This window comes from Scyliorhinus canicula, chromosome 2 (assembly GCF_902713615.1).
Source record: "Scyliorhinus canicula chromosome 2, sScyCan1.1, whole genome shotgun sequence".
NCBI classification, from domain to species: domain Eukaryota; kingdom Metazoa; phylum Chordata; class Chondrichthyes; order Carcharhiniformes; family Scyliorhinidae; genus Scyliorhinus; species Scyliorhinus canicula.
Genome location: NC_052147.1, coordinates 282,347,386 through 282,363,137, shown reverse-complemented (window position 1 = coordinate 282,363,137; position 15,752 = coordinate 282,347,386). Strand labels below are relative to the sequence as shown.

Sequence of the window (15,752 nt, the reverse complement as noted above, 5' to 3'; positions counted from 1 at the left end):
ACACCACATGGACTGCAGCGGTTCAAGAAGGCAGCTCACCACTGCTTTCTCGAGGGTAATTATACTGGCTGCCTGTGTTTTTTTTTGAAAAAAAGAGAAAAATTCTCCACTTCAATCCTGTTCCCTTCTACCTTTTCTGATTTCCTTTGTTCCTCCACTGGCTGCATTGGTCCAAGCTCTGGAATTCTCTCTCCAAATCTCCCCGTTCGTGTCTCCTCTACAACAATTTTATATTTGTATCGGCCTCGTGTAGTGACACATCCCCCAGTTGCATTATCAATGTGACCGAGCCACAGAAGGAGATGGGACAATCACCATCCAGTTCAGTTCTTTCCAATGTCTTCTCAGTGGGCCAACATATTGCCAGCATAGTCCTTTCCCTCCTGCCTTTGTCTAGCCTCCATTTCAAGGTGTATATTCTGCACAGATATTACCTGTGGAAAGCAGGTTCAATGTAACTGGAACTTTGTCTTCCCATCCACAGACCCATAAAAGTGGGAGTTCCTTCACTTATGACATCCACTTCTGGATCGGAAGAAGTTCCTCTCCGGATGAACAGGGAGCAGCCGCAATCTACACCATCCAGATGGACGATTACCTGGGGGGTAAGGCTGTGCAACACCGGGAGGCACAGCAACACGAGTCTGAGACCTTCAAAAGCTATTTCAAGAAGGGTTTCATGTGAGTCAGGTCTTTTGAACGGATAGCCAACAATGACCAGATCTGTATTGGGGGAGATGGTGGTGTGTTAATGTCACTGGATTAGTGATCTAGGCTAAGCTCTGGGGACTGGGGTTCCAAGCCCACCATGGCGACTGGGGTTCCAAGCCCACCATGGCGACTGGGGTTCCAAGCCCACCATGGCGACTGGGGTTCCAAGCCCACCATGGCGACTGGGGTTCCAAGCCCACCATGGCGACTGGGGTTCCAAGCCCACCCATGGCGACTGGGGTTCCAAGCCCACCCATGGCGACTGGGGTTCCAAGCCCACCCATGGCGACTGGGGTTCCAAGCCCAACCATGGCGACTGGGGTTCCAAGCCCAACCATGGCGACTGGGGTTCCAAGCCCAACCATGGCGACTGGGGTTCCAAGCCCAACCATGGCGACTGGGGTTCCAAGCCCAACCATGGCGACTGGGGTTCCAAGCCCAACCATGGCGACTGGGGTTCCAAGCCCAACCATGGCGACTGGGGTTCCAAGCCCAACCATGGCGACTGGGGTTCCAAGCCCAACCATGGCGACTGGGGTTCCAAGCCCAACCATGGCGACTGGGGTTCCAAGCCCAACCATGGCGACTGGGGTTCCAAGCTCAACCATGGCGACTGGGGTTCCAAGCCCAACCATGGCGACTGGGGTTCCAAGCCCAACCATGGCGACTGGGGGTCCAAGGCCAACCATGGCGACTGGTAGAGTTTAAATTCAATTAATTAATCTGGAATATAAAACTAGTCTCAGTAGTTGGGAGTCCTTGGAGCAGAAGGAAACCACTTGAGCCACCTGTGCTGACTCTCCGAAAGAGCGTCTGAGCTAGGCCCACTCCCCACCTAACCTCCACATCTTTAGACTGTGTGGGAGGAATCCGGTTCACCCGGAGGAAACCTATGCAGATGCTTGGAGAACATGCAAACTCCACACGGATGGTCACCAAGGCTGGATTCGAACCAGGTTCCCTGGCGCTGTGAGGCAGCAGTGCCAACCACTGACCGTGAAACCCCATCATTTGATGGGTAAAAACATATCTGCTTCACTAATGTCCTTCGGGGAAGGAAATCTGCCGTCCTTGCCTAGTTTAAACGTGACTCCAGACCCACAGCAATGTGGTTGACCCATGGGCGGCATGTGGCGCAGTGGTCAGCACTGGGACTGCGGCGCTGAGGACCTGGATCCGAGATGCCAAGAGAGAATATCCAATTAAGCTAGAGTCACAGACAGACTCTCGGCGGTTATGGCAAGGATTAAACAACATAACGGGCTACAAAGCGAAGCCGAGCAGTATCTCTGGCAGCAGCGCACCCCTCCCCAATGAACTTGATGCATTCTATGCTCGATTCGAGCAGGTAACCAACAATCCGCTGTCGAGTGCCCCAGAAGCCCATAATTCACCCAAACCGACCATCACAGCTTCCGAAGTCAGATCGGCCTTCCTGAAAGTGAACCCTCAGAAGGCGACAGACCCGGATGGGATCCCTGGTCATGCACTCAGAGCCTGCGCATACCAGCTGGCAGAGTTATTCGTGGACATCTTTAACCTATCCCTACTCCACTCCGAGGTCCCCACCTGCTTCAAGAAGGCCACCATCATACCAGTGCCAAAGAAGAACCAGGCAACGTGCCTCAATGACTACCGCCTGGTGGCCCTGACGTCAGTCGTAATGAAGTGCTTCGAGAGGTTGATCATGAAGCGCATCACCTCCATACTCCCGGAACGCCTTGACCCACTGCAATTCGCATACCGTCGCAACCGGTCCACATCAGACGCCATTTCCCTGGCCCTACACACATCCCTAGAGCATCTCGAAAACAAGGACTCCTACATCAGACTCCTATTTATTGACTACAGCTCCGCCTTCAACACCATAATCCCAGCCAAGCTCATATCAAAGCTCCAAAACCTAGGACTTGGTTCCCAACTCTGCAACTGGATCCTCGATTTTTCTGACCAACAGACCACAATCAGTAAGAATGAAGACCAACTCCTCCTCCACAATAGTCCTCAATACCGGTGCCCCGCAAGGCTGCGTACTTAGCCCCCCACTCTACTCCCTGTACCCGCACGACTGTGTGGCAAAACTTGGTTCCAACTCCATCTACAAGTTTCCTGACGATACGACCATAGTGGGCCGGATCTCGAATAACGATGAGTCAGAATACAGGAGGGAGATAGAGAACCTAGTGGAGTGGTGCAGCGACAACAATCTCTCCCTCAATGCCAGCAAAACTAAAGAGCTGGTCATTGACTTCAGGAAGCAAAGTACTGTACACACCCCTGTCAGCATCAACGGGGCCGAGGTGGAGATGGTTCGCAGTTTCAAATTCCTAGGGGTGCACATCACCAAAACTCTGTCCTGGTCCACTCACGTCAATGCTACCACCAAGAAAGACAACAGCACCTATACTTCCTCAGGAAACTTAAGGAAATTCGGCATGTCCACATTAACCCTTACCAACTTTTACAGATGCACCATAGAAAGCATCCTATCGGGCTGCATCACAGCCTGGTATGGCAACTGCTCGGCCCAGCTTGCAGGGAACATAAAGACTGACACTAAGAGTTTCTACAGATATGTGAAGAGAAAGAGATTGGTAAAGAGAAATGTAGGCCCCCTACAGGCAGAAACAGGGGAATGCATAATAAGGGACAAAGAAATGGCTGAGCAATTGAATACACACTTTGGTTCTGTCTTCACAAATCAGATCCCAGAAATGTGGAGAAGGAAAGGTTTAGTGAGAGGGAAGAACTGAGGGAGCTCAACATTAGTAGAGAAATGGTGCTGGGAAAACTGATGGGATTGAAGGTGGATAAATCCCCAGGGCCTGAGAATCTGCATCCCAGAGTGCTTAAGGAGGTGGCTCTGGAAATAGTGGATGCATTGGTGGTCATCTTCCGGGATTCTATAGACTCTGGAACTGTCCCTGCAGATTGGAGGGTAGCTCACGTCACTCCGATATTCAAAAAGGGAGGTAGAGAGAAAGCAGGGAATTATAGGCCAGTAAGACTAACATCGGTAGTGGGGAAGATGCTTGAATCCATTATCAAGGACTTTATAGCGGAACATTTGGAAAGCAGTGGTAGGATTAGTCAGTCGGCATGGATTTATGAAGGGAAAATCATGCTTGACAAATCTGTTGGAATTCTTTGAAGATGTAACCAGTACAGTTAACTGTCTCAGTCAATGTGATATATTTAAACTTTCAGAACGTGTTTGACAAAGTCCTGCACGAGATTATTGCGCAAAATTAAAGCGCATGGGATTGGAGGAAATGCATTAAATTAATAATAATAATAATAATTGCTTATTGTCACAAGTTGGCTTCAATGAAGTGACTGTGAAAAGTCCCGAGTCACCGAAAACTGGTTGGCAGAGAGGAAACCAAGAGTCGGGATTAATGGGTCCTTTTCAAATTGGCAGCAGTAACGAATGGGGTACCACAGGGATCGGTGCTGGGACCCCAGCTATTCACAATATATATTAATGATCTGGATGAGGGAAGAAAATGTAACATCTCCAAGTTTGCAGATGATAGCAAATTAGGTGGGAGGGTGAATTGTGACGAGAATGCAGGGATCCTACAGCAAGATCTGGACAGGTTGGGCGAGTGGGCAAACCAATGGCAGATGCAGTATAATTTTGGATAAGTGTGAGGTTATTCATTTTGGAAGCAAAAACAGGAAGGCCGATTACTACCTGAATGGTTGTAAATTGGGAGAGGGGAGTGTGCAGCAGGACCTGGGTGTCCTTGTGCACCAGTCGCTGAAGGTAAGCATGGAGGTGCAGCAGGCGGTAAAGAAGGCTAATGGTATGTTCATCGTGCGAGGTTTCGCGTACAGGAGCAGGGATGTGTTGCTGCAATTATACAGGGCCTTGGTGAGGCCACACCTGGAGTATTGTGCACAGTTTCGGTCTCCTTCTCTGAGGAAGGATGTTCTTGCTCTAAAGGGAGTGCAGCAAGGGTTTACCAGACTGATTCCAGGGATGGGGGGCTGTCCTATAAGGAGAGATTGACTAGGTTGGGATTGTGGAGTTCAGCAGAATGAGGGGGGAATCTCATAGAGCCTTATAAAATTCCAACAGGACTAGAGAGGCTAGATCCAGGAAGTTGTTGCCAATGATGGGTGTGTCCAGAACCAGGGGTCGCAGCCTGAGGATTCGGGGTAAACCATTTCTGACAGAGATAAGGAGACATTTCTTCACCCAAACACTGTTGAGCCTGTGGAATTCATTACCACAGGAAGTAGTTGGTGCTAAAATGATGAATATATTCAAGAGGCGGCTGGATCTAGCACTTGGGGAGAATGGGATCAAAGGCTATGGGGAGAAAGCAGGATTAGGGGGGCTGGTTTAGTTCACAAGGCTAAATTGCTGGCTTTTAAAGCAGACCAAGCAGGCCAGTAGCACGGTTCAATTCCCGTACCAGCCTCCCCGGACAGGCGCCGGAATGTGGCGACTAGGGGCTTTTCACAGTAACTTCATTGAAGCCTACTCGTGACAATAAGCGATTTTCATTTCATTTAATTTCATTAGGCTATTTGTTGGATGATCAGCTATGATCGTGATGAATGGCGGAGCAGGCTCGAAGGGCCAAAAGGCCTCCTCCTGCTCCTATCTTCTATGTATCTATGTACTGATAGCAATGGGTGAATGGGATTTGAACCCCAACTGTGTTAATTCTGAGGCCATTGTACTACCCACTTAATTACTACTGACACATGGATATTGCTCATTTTTAAAAGTTTTCTGTTTTTGCAGTTATAAGCAAGGAGGTGTTGCCACTGGAATGAAACATGTTGAGACCAACACGTTTGATGTGAAGAGGCTGATTCATGTGAAGGGGAGGAAGAACGTGTGTGCTGGTGAGGTGAGCACTTTAACCTAACCTAATTCACCTCCTATTCCACATCTCCTCCTCCTCCTCCTGTAGACACCTTGTCACCCCAATTTGTGTTATTAGTTTTCTGGGCAGCAGCATTGTGGGTGCTGTGGTAGTCGGTATTAGGGGTATTACAGTACCCAGATTGAGGCTGTAAGACCATTGGTGTGGGAGGTACCTGAGACAGCAAGATCATTGGTGAAGCTTGCCTGCTGGTTCCGCCCAGTAAGGCGGAGTATAAGAGTCTGTGCCTCCCCAGCTGCTGTATTCTGTACCTGCGCTGCTGGGGGAAACATCTAGTCCAATAAAGCCTTCAATTGTCGTCCAGTCTTGCTTCTGGAGTCACTAATTGAGCATCAGGTTCTATAACGAGCCTTGGTGCCTGTGGGTTAATGAGGAGGAAATGGGCCAGAATTGCCATTCCTGATGCCAGCTGCTCTTTCACCCCCTGGCCAGGATGAGGTCAGGTTTGGCTTTGTCCCTTTGCCAACTTGAGTACATTCCTGGAGGTACTGTCTCATGGCCTCGGCCTCCAGTCACACTGCTCTTTGCCATTGGTCACGCGTCCCCGTAGCCCTGCCAATCAGAAACCAGACAAAATCTTGCGTTTCTGCTCCCAATTGGAAGAAAGAGCTTTCTCCCTCTATCGTTAGCGCACTCTGGATTGTTCAGCAAGTGCTGTTGCGTCAATTGTCGTGAGCGCCACTCTTGCATTTGTCCTGGGTGCAAGACCATGGGCTGGGATTTTTGGCCGTGCCTGCTGCAAGATTGCCACGGACGGTACAGGCACCATGTGAAGGTCCGTTGACCTCGGGCGTGAATTCCTGGTCGCCGGGTGGGCGCGGCTGAAAAATCCCCTCCTCCCCGCTTTCTTTCTTTTCAGCAATAACCAAGTCTTGTGCAACTAACTTAATGCTGGTGTCCGCAAAAGACGGGTGTTGCAGATGGATGAGAAAAATGACTTTGATTCCAGAACCAGGAGTACAGTTTCAAACTCTGCAGACAATAAATTGCAAGAAGATGTTTAGCTTGCAGAATAGGAGCGTGATTGGCTAATTTATTTCAGACTAGATAAAAAGTGCAATGTGCAAGTAATATCGGTTAATAAAATTAGTGAGGTAGATAAAAACCATGAGATAAAGCAAAGCATGGGGTTAATTTGTAACAGGATAGGAGCAGAATTGGGCCATTTGGCCCATCGGGTCTGCTCCTCTATTCTATCATGGCTGATATGTTCCTCATCTTCTACCTGCAACGTTGCAAAATCAAGCAGAGCATCTCCATCTGAAATAAATCCAAAAGAATATTTAAACGAAACTTCTTTACTCCAGACAAATGTGGCAACTTGCTCCCACAAGGAGTGGTTGAGGGGAATGGCAGAGATATAATCGAGGGAAGTTTGATTAACACACTAGGATGCTGCTGTGAGATAGAGGGATGGGGGAGCATCACTGCATGGAGACGAATGGTCTGTTTCAGTGTTCCACAGAACCCTAGTGGAAGGAGACGAGAGGACAAGCACTAGAGACCATGTTTTAGTCAATTTTCACAATTACAGTGCTGCCTCGCGGCGCCGGGGCCCCAGGTTCGATCCCGGCCCAGGATCACTGCCCGTGTGGAGTTTGCACGTTCTCCCCGTGTCTGCATGGGTCTCACCCCCACAACCCAAAGATGTGCAGGATGGGTGGATTGGCCATGCTAAATTGCCCCTTAATTGGAATTTAAATTCATTCATTTGCGGGATGTGGGTCAGTCCAACCCAAATTTACCCTTGAGCTGAGTGGCTTGAGGATAATTCGGAGGGCAAGTCATACGTAGGCCAGACCAGGTAAGAACAGCAGCTTTCCTTCCCTAAATCGATCGTTTCATGGTCATTGTTGCTGAGAATAACTTGGCCGTGGTGAGATTTGAACCCACGCCTGCAGAGCTTTAGCCTGGGCCTCCTGGATTACTAGCTCAGTGGCATTACGACTGTATCCTTGTCTCGCCATTACCGTGGCACAACTTTCCTATTACTGTGGTGAAGTCAGCAACCAGGGCAGTTTTCCTCAGCATCTGTGCGAGGAAATTAAAGAAACCATGTTGGGCGTGCCCATAAAGGTTACTTTAGGGTGAATGTGTGATCGGGTTTTGTGAATCTTTTCAGGTCGAGATGAATTGGAAGAGTTTCAACACTGGCGATGCCTTCCTGCTGGACCTAGGAAAGCTCATTGTGCAGTGGAATGGCCCACTGAGCCACCGTATGGAGCGACTCAAGGTCAGTAAAGTAGTCCCAGATAGGGCGACGCGGTGGTTAGCATTGCTGCCTCACGGCGCCCAAGGTCCCAGGTTCGAACCCGGCTCTAGGTCACTGCCCGTGTGGAGTTAGCACGTTCTCCCCGTGCCTGCATGGGTTTCAGCCCCACAACCCAAAGATGTTGGTGGATTGGCCACGCTAAATTTCCCCTGAATTGGGTACTCATTTTAACAAATGTAGTGCCAGATGACTGCTTTTCCCCTTTTTTGAGGGGGGCGAGCTGACTGGTGGTGGTTTAACCTGAAGGTCACCACACCTCAGGCGAGGGGCGCAGTTGAAAAGACAGGACCGTCCTGAATAACCTCAGCCGGTACGGGAATTGAACCCATGCTGTTGGCTTTGCCCCGCATCACAAACCAGCTGTCGAGCCAACTGAGCTAAACCAGCCGACATTACTCGAGGTTTATGTTGACTGCTCCAGCTGAAGCAGTGGGAAGGCAATTGGTGACGGACGTGTGGGAGGATGATGGGTACGGTCACTGCACACTGGCCGTCAGATATTGGCCTGTTGTGTTCTCGCTATTGACCCCCTTGCCTACTGACAACAGTCTGATTCTAGCTGTACCGCCTGGTTAAGTAATTTTGACAAAATATTTTAAAACTTGTCACGAACAAGGCTGGTCATTATTGCCAATTTCTGGAGAGTTGATGTTGGCCACTACTGAACCATTGCAGTTTGTTCGGGTTTGATGTGACCGAGTGGATTCCGAACCATAGAAATGATCCAGCACCGAAGGGGCCCATCTTGTCCATGTCAATGCAAAAACATCCCGGTATCCATTCTAATCCCATCTCCCTGCACACGGCCCATAGTCCTGCAGTTTACAGCAAAGAGCTGCAGATCCAGGTAGGGTCGCTTGCCTCAACTCCGCAGCTAATTCCACGCACCCACCTCCCTCGGCGTAAAATTATTTGTCTTCCATGTCCCCTCTAATCCTTCTGCCAACTTCTTTGAATCTATGGCCCCTGGTTTTTGAACTCTGCCAAGGGAAACTGGTTCCTCCTGTCTGCTCCATCTCTCCCTCACGATTTTTTGTTTAATTCAATCGTGTCGTCCATCTCTGTTCCCAAGAAAAACAACCCAAACCTCCTCAAACTTACAATTCTCCAGCCCTGGCAACATTCCAGTAAATCTTCTCTTCTCTCTGTGTCTCTCTCTCTGTCTCTCTCTCTGTCTCTCTCTCTGTCTCTCTCTCTGTCTCTCTCTCTGTCTCTCTCTCTGTCTCTCTCTCTGTCTCTCTCTCTGTCTCTCTCTCTGTCTCTCTCTCTGTCTCTCTCTCTGTCTCTCTCTCTGTCTCTCTCTCTGTCTCTCTCTCTGTCTCTCTCTCTGTCTCTCTCTCTGTCTCTCTCTCTCTCCTCTCTCTCTCTCTCTCTGTCTCTCTCTCTCTCCTCTCTGTCTCTCTCTCTCTCTCTGTCTCTCTCTCTCTCTCTCTCTGTCTCTCTCTCTCTCTCTCTCTGTCTCTCTCTCTCTCTCTCTGTCTCTCTCTCTCCTCTCTCTCTGTCTCTCTCTCTCTCTCTGTTTCTCTCTCTCTCTGTCTCTCTCTCTCTCTCTGTCTCTCTCTCTCTCTGTCTCTCTCTCTCTCTCTGTCTCTCTCTCTCTCTGTCTCTCTCTCTCTCTGTCTCTGTGTCTCTCTCTGTCTCTGTCTCTCTGTCTCTCTGTCTCTGTCTCTCTGTCTCTGTCTCTGTCTCTCTGTCTCTGTCTCTGTCTCTCTGTCTCTCTGTCTCTCTGTCTCTCTGTCTCTCTGTCTCTGTCTCTCTGTCTCTCTGTCTCTCTATCTATCTCTCTATCTCTCTATCTCTCTCTCTCTCTCTCTCTCTATCTATCTCACTCGCTCTGTCTCTCTATCTATCTCACTCGCTGTGTCTCTCTATCTATCTCACTCGCTGTGTCTCTCTATCTATCTCACTCGCTGTGTCTCTCTATCTATCTCACTCTCTCTGTCTCTGTCTCTCTCTCTCTCTATCTCTCTCTATCTCTCTCTATCTCTCTCTATCTCTCTCTCTCTCTCTCTATCTCCAGAGCAGTTGCATCATTCCTGTAATGTGAACAGGGCACAATATTCTAGTTGTGGCCTCACCAGTGTTTTATACAATTCCAACAGTATATCCTTGCTGTTGTATTCTATACCTCTGCCAATGAAGGAGATCGCTCCATTTGCCTTCTTTACAACCTTCTCTACCCGTACTACTACCTTTAGGGACCTGTACACTTGCGCACCAAGATATCTCGCTTTCATCTGCCTGGTACACCTTTGCTGCACTCCCTCCGTAGCAAGAACATCCTTCCTCGGATAAGGACACTTCACTCACTCTGGCAACGTTGTCATTTAACGTGGCTGACCGGGGATCTCGCCCACTCTTGCTGCCTGTCATTGATGTGTGTTGGAGGCATTTTGCAGGTTGATACTCTACCTGTTTGGCTGCATTACTAACGCATCTTGCTTGTTCATCCTCGGGTGGGATTCGAACCCAAGGCTGCTGGCTCAGAGGTAGGGATGCTACACACATCACTGCAAGACCTCCCTCCCTCCCTCTCTTCAAGCAGATACCTCTTTTTGCTAATCCTTGGGATATTGTTCCTCGCAGCTCCTGGGAATTGTCTTGGGGAAGCTCCTGGGAATTGTCTTGGAGATGCTATGAAGGTGTACTGTTTGGGCTATGGGTACTTGGAGTTGCAATCTCTATTGTTCAGTTGAATTACATTCCTTTAATGCACATGTTTTGATTGCAGGCAATGCAGCTGGCTAAGGATATTCGGGACCGGGAGCGTGGGGGGCGTGGCCAGGTTGTAGTGATTGATGGGAATGATGAAGCTGCCTCACCGCACCTGGTGAAGCTGATGAAACATCTACTCGGTGAACGGAGGGAAATTAAACCACCGATTCCAGACGAAGTGGTGGATCAGCATCAGAGGACGGCGGTGAAACTTTATCGGTGAGAGAGGAGAGGTTCATTGCTATAGGTTTGGGGGGGGGGGGGGTATAATGGTGCAGGGGGTTACTGGGGAAGGGAGAATGGAATGATTCTTGGGGGGGGGGGGGGGGAGAGAGGGAGAGAGAATGGGGTGGGATTGGAGAGAAGGGGGTAGAATCCTTACAGTGCAGAAGAAAGCCATTTGGCCCATCGAGTCTCCTCCAACCCTTTGAAAGGGCGCCCTATCCCTGTAACCCCACCTAACCTTTTGGACACTTAAAGGGCAATTTTCATCATGGCCAATCCACCTGTCCTGCCCATGTTTGGACTGTGGGAGGAAACCCACGCAGACACTGGGAGAGAGTGAAAACCCCACAGTCACCCGAGGCAGGAATTGAACCCAGGTCCCTGGTGCTGTGAGGCAGCAGTGCTAACCACTGTGCCACCCAAGGGGGGATTGGAAATTGGGGTGCAGGGATATGTTGGGGGGGGGGGGGGGGAATTCTTTGGGGGAGGGGGAATGGGGCAGGGGGGGTTCTAGTTGAGAATTGGGAGGTGGGGGGGGGGGGGCGCAAGAGTTGACATAGAGCTGGTCTGAATTTTGCTAATGAAAATAAATCCTGTTTGGAGGGACAGGATTTTGGACATGGCCCAATTGGCAGGTTTAGAATTATTGGGCATTTTGAGTGGAATGGCTGTTCTCACTGATTGTGACAAGAGGCTGAGACACACGGCAGCCTTGGGGATGAGCCTAGTGTTCCGCATGGCCACTCAAATGTCTTTCTTTCCTCTCCAGTGTGACTGATTCTGAGGGAAGCCTGGTGGTGCAGGAAATGGCTATTCGACCCCTGACTCAAGACCTGCTGAGCAGTGATGTAAGTGATGACTCAATTGCTTTTCAGGAGTGGGATTCTGATGAGGGTAAATGAGGAGAAACAGGAAGAAAAGTATTGTTCTGCACCGTGGTGCTGTGATGCAGCAGTGCTAACCACTGCCACTGTGCCACGCATCATGCCGTAGAACCAATTTATTTTTTATTTTTTTAGAACAATACAGCACAGAACAGTCCCTTCGGCCCATGATGCTGTGCCGAACTTTTGTCCTCGATTAATCAGACATTATCATAGAATTTTGGACACTAAGGGCAATTTATCATGGCCAATCCACCCAACCTGCACATCTTTGGACTGTGGGAGGAAATACCGGAGCACCCGGAGGAAACGCGCACACACACACGGGGAGAACGTGCAGACTCCACACAGACAGTGACCCAAGCCGAAATCGAACCTGGGACCCTGGAGCTGTGAAACAATTGTGCTATTCACAATGCTAATGTGGAACAAATTAATCTACACTCCATTATCCTACCATAATCCATGTACCTATCCAATAGCCGCTTGAAGGTCCCTAATGTTTTCGACAATTACTTCCACAGGCAGTGCAAGCATTTGCAGGTAATTAAGTCTTTAGAGATCCAGAGATAGGGGTAGGTTAAAGAGGTGTGAATTGTCTCAAGCCTGGACAGTTGGTAGGATTTTGCAAGTCCAGGCCAGATGGTGGGGGGGTGAATGTAATGCGACATGAATCCCAGGTCCCGGTTGAGGCCGTACTCGTGCATGCGGAACTTGGCTATAAGTTTCTGCTCGGCGATTCTGCGATGTCGCGCGTCCTGAAGGCCGCCTTGGAAACGCTTACGTTGATGAACATTTGATGAACCCGGGTCCCTGCTACTGAGGGGCAACAACAATTGAGATTGTACTTCGGACCTGCGAAGATCACTCTCTCATTCATCCTTGATTGGTTCTTTGCTATATGTTTAGGGCTTGTCTAGCAGATGTTTCTGGAATTCTTCTGTGTGAGTGCAACACCAACGTTTGCGAGCTACCCACCCTTTTCTCTGTAACTGCTGAGAAGTGGTCTCTAGATTCTGTAGACTGTTGTTGAAATGACATTGACTCTAGTCAAATTAATTATCTAAATCTGACATGACCCACACCCAGTGTCTCGGACAAGGTGTTAAATCGCAGTCCCAGCTGCTCCTCTTGGATAAACAGGAAGGATCCAAGCCCTCTGCTTTGAAAGGGAGCAGGGGAATTCAATCCAGTACCTTGGCCAATATTTATTCCTCTGCCCACGTGGCTGAAATGCATTGTGAACACCGCTAATTGGAAGAGATTGTTGTGTGTACTTGCCCGTTTTTGAAGGTTTGGCTGTGAAGCACTTTGGGAGGTTGAAATACTGAATAAAAGTTTTTATTCCTCCTATACAACCCCGAGCAATTAAATTTTAAGCCTGTTTTAATTTTTTTTTCTTTTTTAGGATTGCTACATTGTAGACCAAGGTGGAATTAAAATCTTTGCGTGGAAGGGAAAGAGATCTTCCCAACAGGAGCGTCAGTCATCTCTAACCAGAGCGATGGTGAGTGTGGCAACTCTCGCACCTTCCCACCAACATGAGGCACTTAAACTGGGAACTCCGACTTTAACTTCTCACTTTCTAATGTTCTCTTTCCAAAGTGTAGACTGAGCTGTAATAATGAGCCAACGAAAGACTGCTTGAAAGAGATGAGCGATTTTAAAATGGGTTCAGAATTAATTTAAATGATGAAACTAAAACTACTTTACGTCGACATAAATTGGTTTTCTGACAGGTGGTTAAGTGAGATTTGGATCACTTTCAGCATGTTGTTGCCAGGGGTGAGTTTTATTGGCCATCCCTCACCTTCCCAAGGAAAATGGTGAGTCACCGCAATCCCTCCTGTGATTAATCGAACCCGGGAGCCTGGCGCTGTGAAGCAACAGTGCTAACCACTTGAGCTACTGTGCTGCCCTGGCTTGGGTCACTGTGGCACTAACAATTGTCCACAAAGACTCGAGTGAAGTACAAGAGAGGCTTTATTACAGTGAGATGCTATTCCTCCGGCAGCAGCTGTAGAATGGCATCTCAGTGAAACTTACGAATATTTATACAGCTCCCTGTGGGCGGAGCTAGCCGGCAGGGGCTTACCGGAGAAACGTGTAATACAGGTACGGCCATACATCCCCCTACTGCAAACACACATATATACAGTGGCTAGATCACCACAGTCACTGCCTGTGCGGAGTCTGCACGTTCTCCCCGTGTCTGCGTGGGTTTCCTCCGGGTGCTCCGGTTTCCCCTCTCAAGTCCCGAAAGACATGCTGTTAGGTAATTTGGACGTTCTGAATTCTGCCCCCCCCCCCCCCCCCCCCCCCCCCCCCGGTGTACCAGAACAGGCACCGGAATGTGGCGACTAGGGGCTTTTCACAGTAACTTCTTTGCAGTGTAAGCCTACTTGTGACAATAATAAACATCTTTATTCTGAAGCCCCTGATTTGTTTTACTTCCCCTTCAGACTTAGTAATAGTTGCCTTTCGGAAGTAAATATACAAAATGACGGTCAGGAAAAGATCCGCTTGTCCATCCAGCCTTTCCCACAAACCTGATCCTTTGTTCATCGCAATGTTCCATTTCCAGCCACATCCAAAACCCAGAGATCACTGAACTGTTTAAATCTGCAGTGAGCAGCCTCCAGTCCAGGGGCCACATGCAGACAACTGTGTTCTCCATGCAGCCTATGAGACAGTTATGTCCGAGTAGTTTTTATCTCCTAGCGGCATGACTGAGGTGATTCACACGTGAAGTGAGGTGCGTGCTGATTGCTCACAATATTGACTGTGAGAGCCGTGATGATGATGGTTCTACTGGTATATTAACGATTTAAGCATTTTACATAACTCGTTAGAAATATTCTTCAACGTGTATTTAATCTCAACTGGGTCATAGGATCATAACATCTACAGTGCAGAAGGAGACCTTTCGGCCCATTGAGTCTGCACCGGCCCTTGGAAAGAGCACCCTCTTTGGAAAGAGCCCACACCTCCACCCTATCCAAGCAACATGATAACCTTTTTGGACACCATGGGCAATTTAGCATGGCTAATCCACCTAACGAGCTCAATCATGTCTTTCGGGACTAGTGGGAGGAAGCCCACGCAGACATGGCAAGAACGTGCAGACTCCGCACAGACAGGTGACCCAAGCCGGGAATCTAACCTCTGACCCTGGTCAGCGAACTTGCCTGATTTACGACCCACTAAGACAGATGCCCACCCACCAGCCCAGGTTGCCCATCACTTAAGATCGATCTGAAAAGCAACAAGTCAGTTTGTGTCCAGTTATAAAGGCGGTAGAGCGCATGCAAGTGACTATTCTTCAGGGAACTCTTAATCGGTAAATAAAATGTTAGCTTTTGTCAGAAGCAGGGGATTGGTATGGATTAAAATTAGGGCCTTGTAATTAGGAGCTCCTCCTGGGTAGAAAAGAGAAAGAGTGAAGACAACTGTGGGTCAGTTGGTAGAAGTCTCTTGCCTCTGACTCACCAGGTTCTGGATTCAAATCCCCACTCCACTACCATACTGAGGGAGTGCCACATTATTGAAGGCGCCAACTCTTGGATGAGATGAGGATGTGTACCCGTGGCACTTTTTGTAGAAGAGCTGGGGAGTTCTCCCTGTTGTCTCCAGCCAACCGCCCCCTGAAACCAGTAATCCAGTCGAGATGATGCTGTTTTATGGGCACTTGTTCTGTGCCTACAATACTCATTGGCTGTAAAGTGCTTTGGGATGTGTTGCAGTCATGAAGGGTGCTTTTTATAAATGCAAGTTATACTGTATTTTGGGGACGGACAGGCTGGTTTTTACTCATTCCACAATATTGTTCTCAGGGCTTCATGGAAGCTAAAGGTTACTCTGACACTGTGAACATTGAGTCAGAGAATGAAGGTGCCGAGTCGGCTCTATTTAAGCAACTTTTTCAGAAGTGGACAGTGAAGCATCAGACGGTTGGCATGGGCGCAACTCACAACATCGGCAAAATTGGTACGTTAACTTGCACCAGGGTGGGGAAGACTTGGGGGGGGGGGGGGGGTGGAG

At 49.0% G+C, this 15,752-nt stretch overlaps 1 protein-coding gene across 2 annotated transcripts in view; it reads left to right on the top strand.

The window, feature by feature from the left end:
• vil1 (villin 1) overlaps positions 1-15,752 on the top strand; it is a 60,210-nt gene that overhangs the window by 14,863 nt on the left and 29,595 nt on the right. For both annotated transcript variants that reach the window (XM_038790166.1, XM_038790167.1), the window contains exons 4-10: positions 485-681; positions 5,471-5,579; positions 7,738-7,848; positions 10,619-10,821; positions 11,597-11,675; positions 13,120-13,218; positions 15,545-15,698. In XM_038790166.1, the coding sequence (XP_038646094.1) occupies positions 485-681; positions 5,471-5,579; positions 7,738-7,848; positions 10,619-10,821; positions 11,597-11,675; positions 13,120-13,218; positions 15,545-15,698 (952 nt within the window). The remainder of the gene's footprint in view (positions 1-484; positions 682-5,470; positions 5,580-7,737; positions 7,849-10,618; positions 10,822-11,596; positions 11,676-13,119; positions 13,219-15,544; positions 15,699-15,752) is intronic.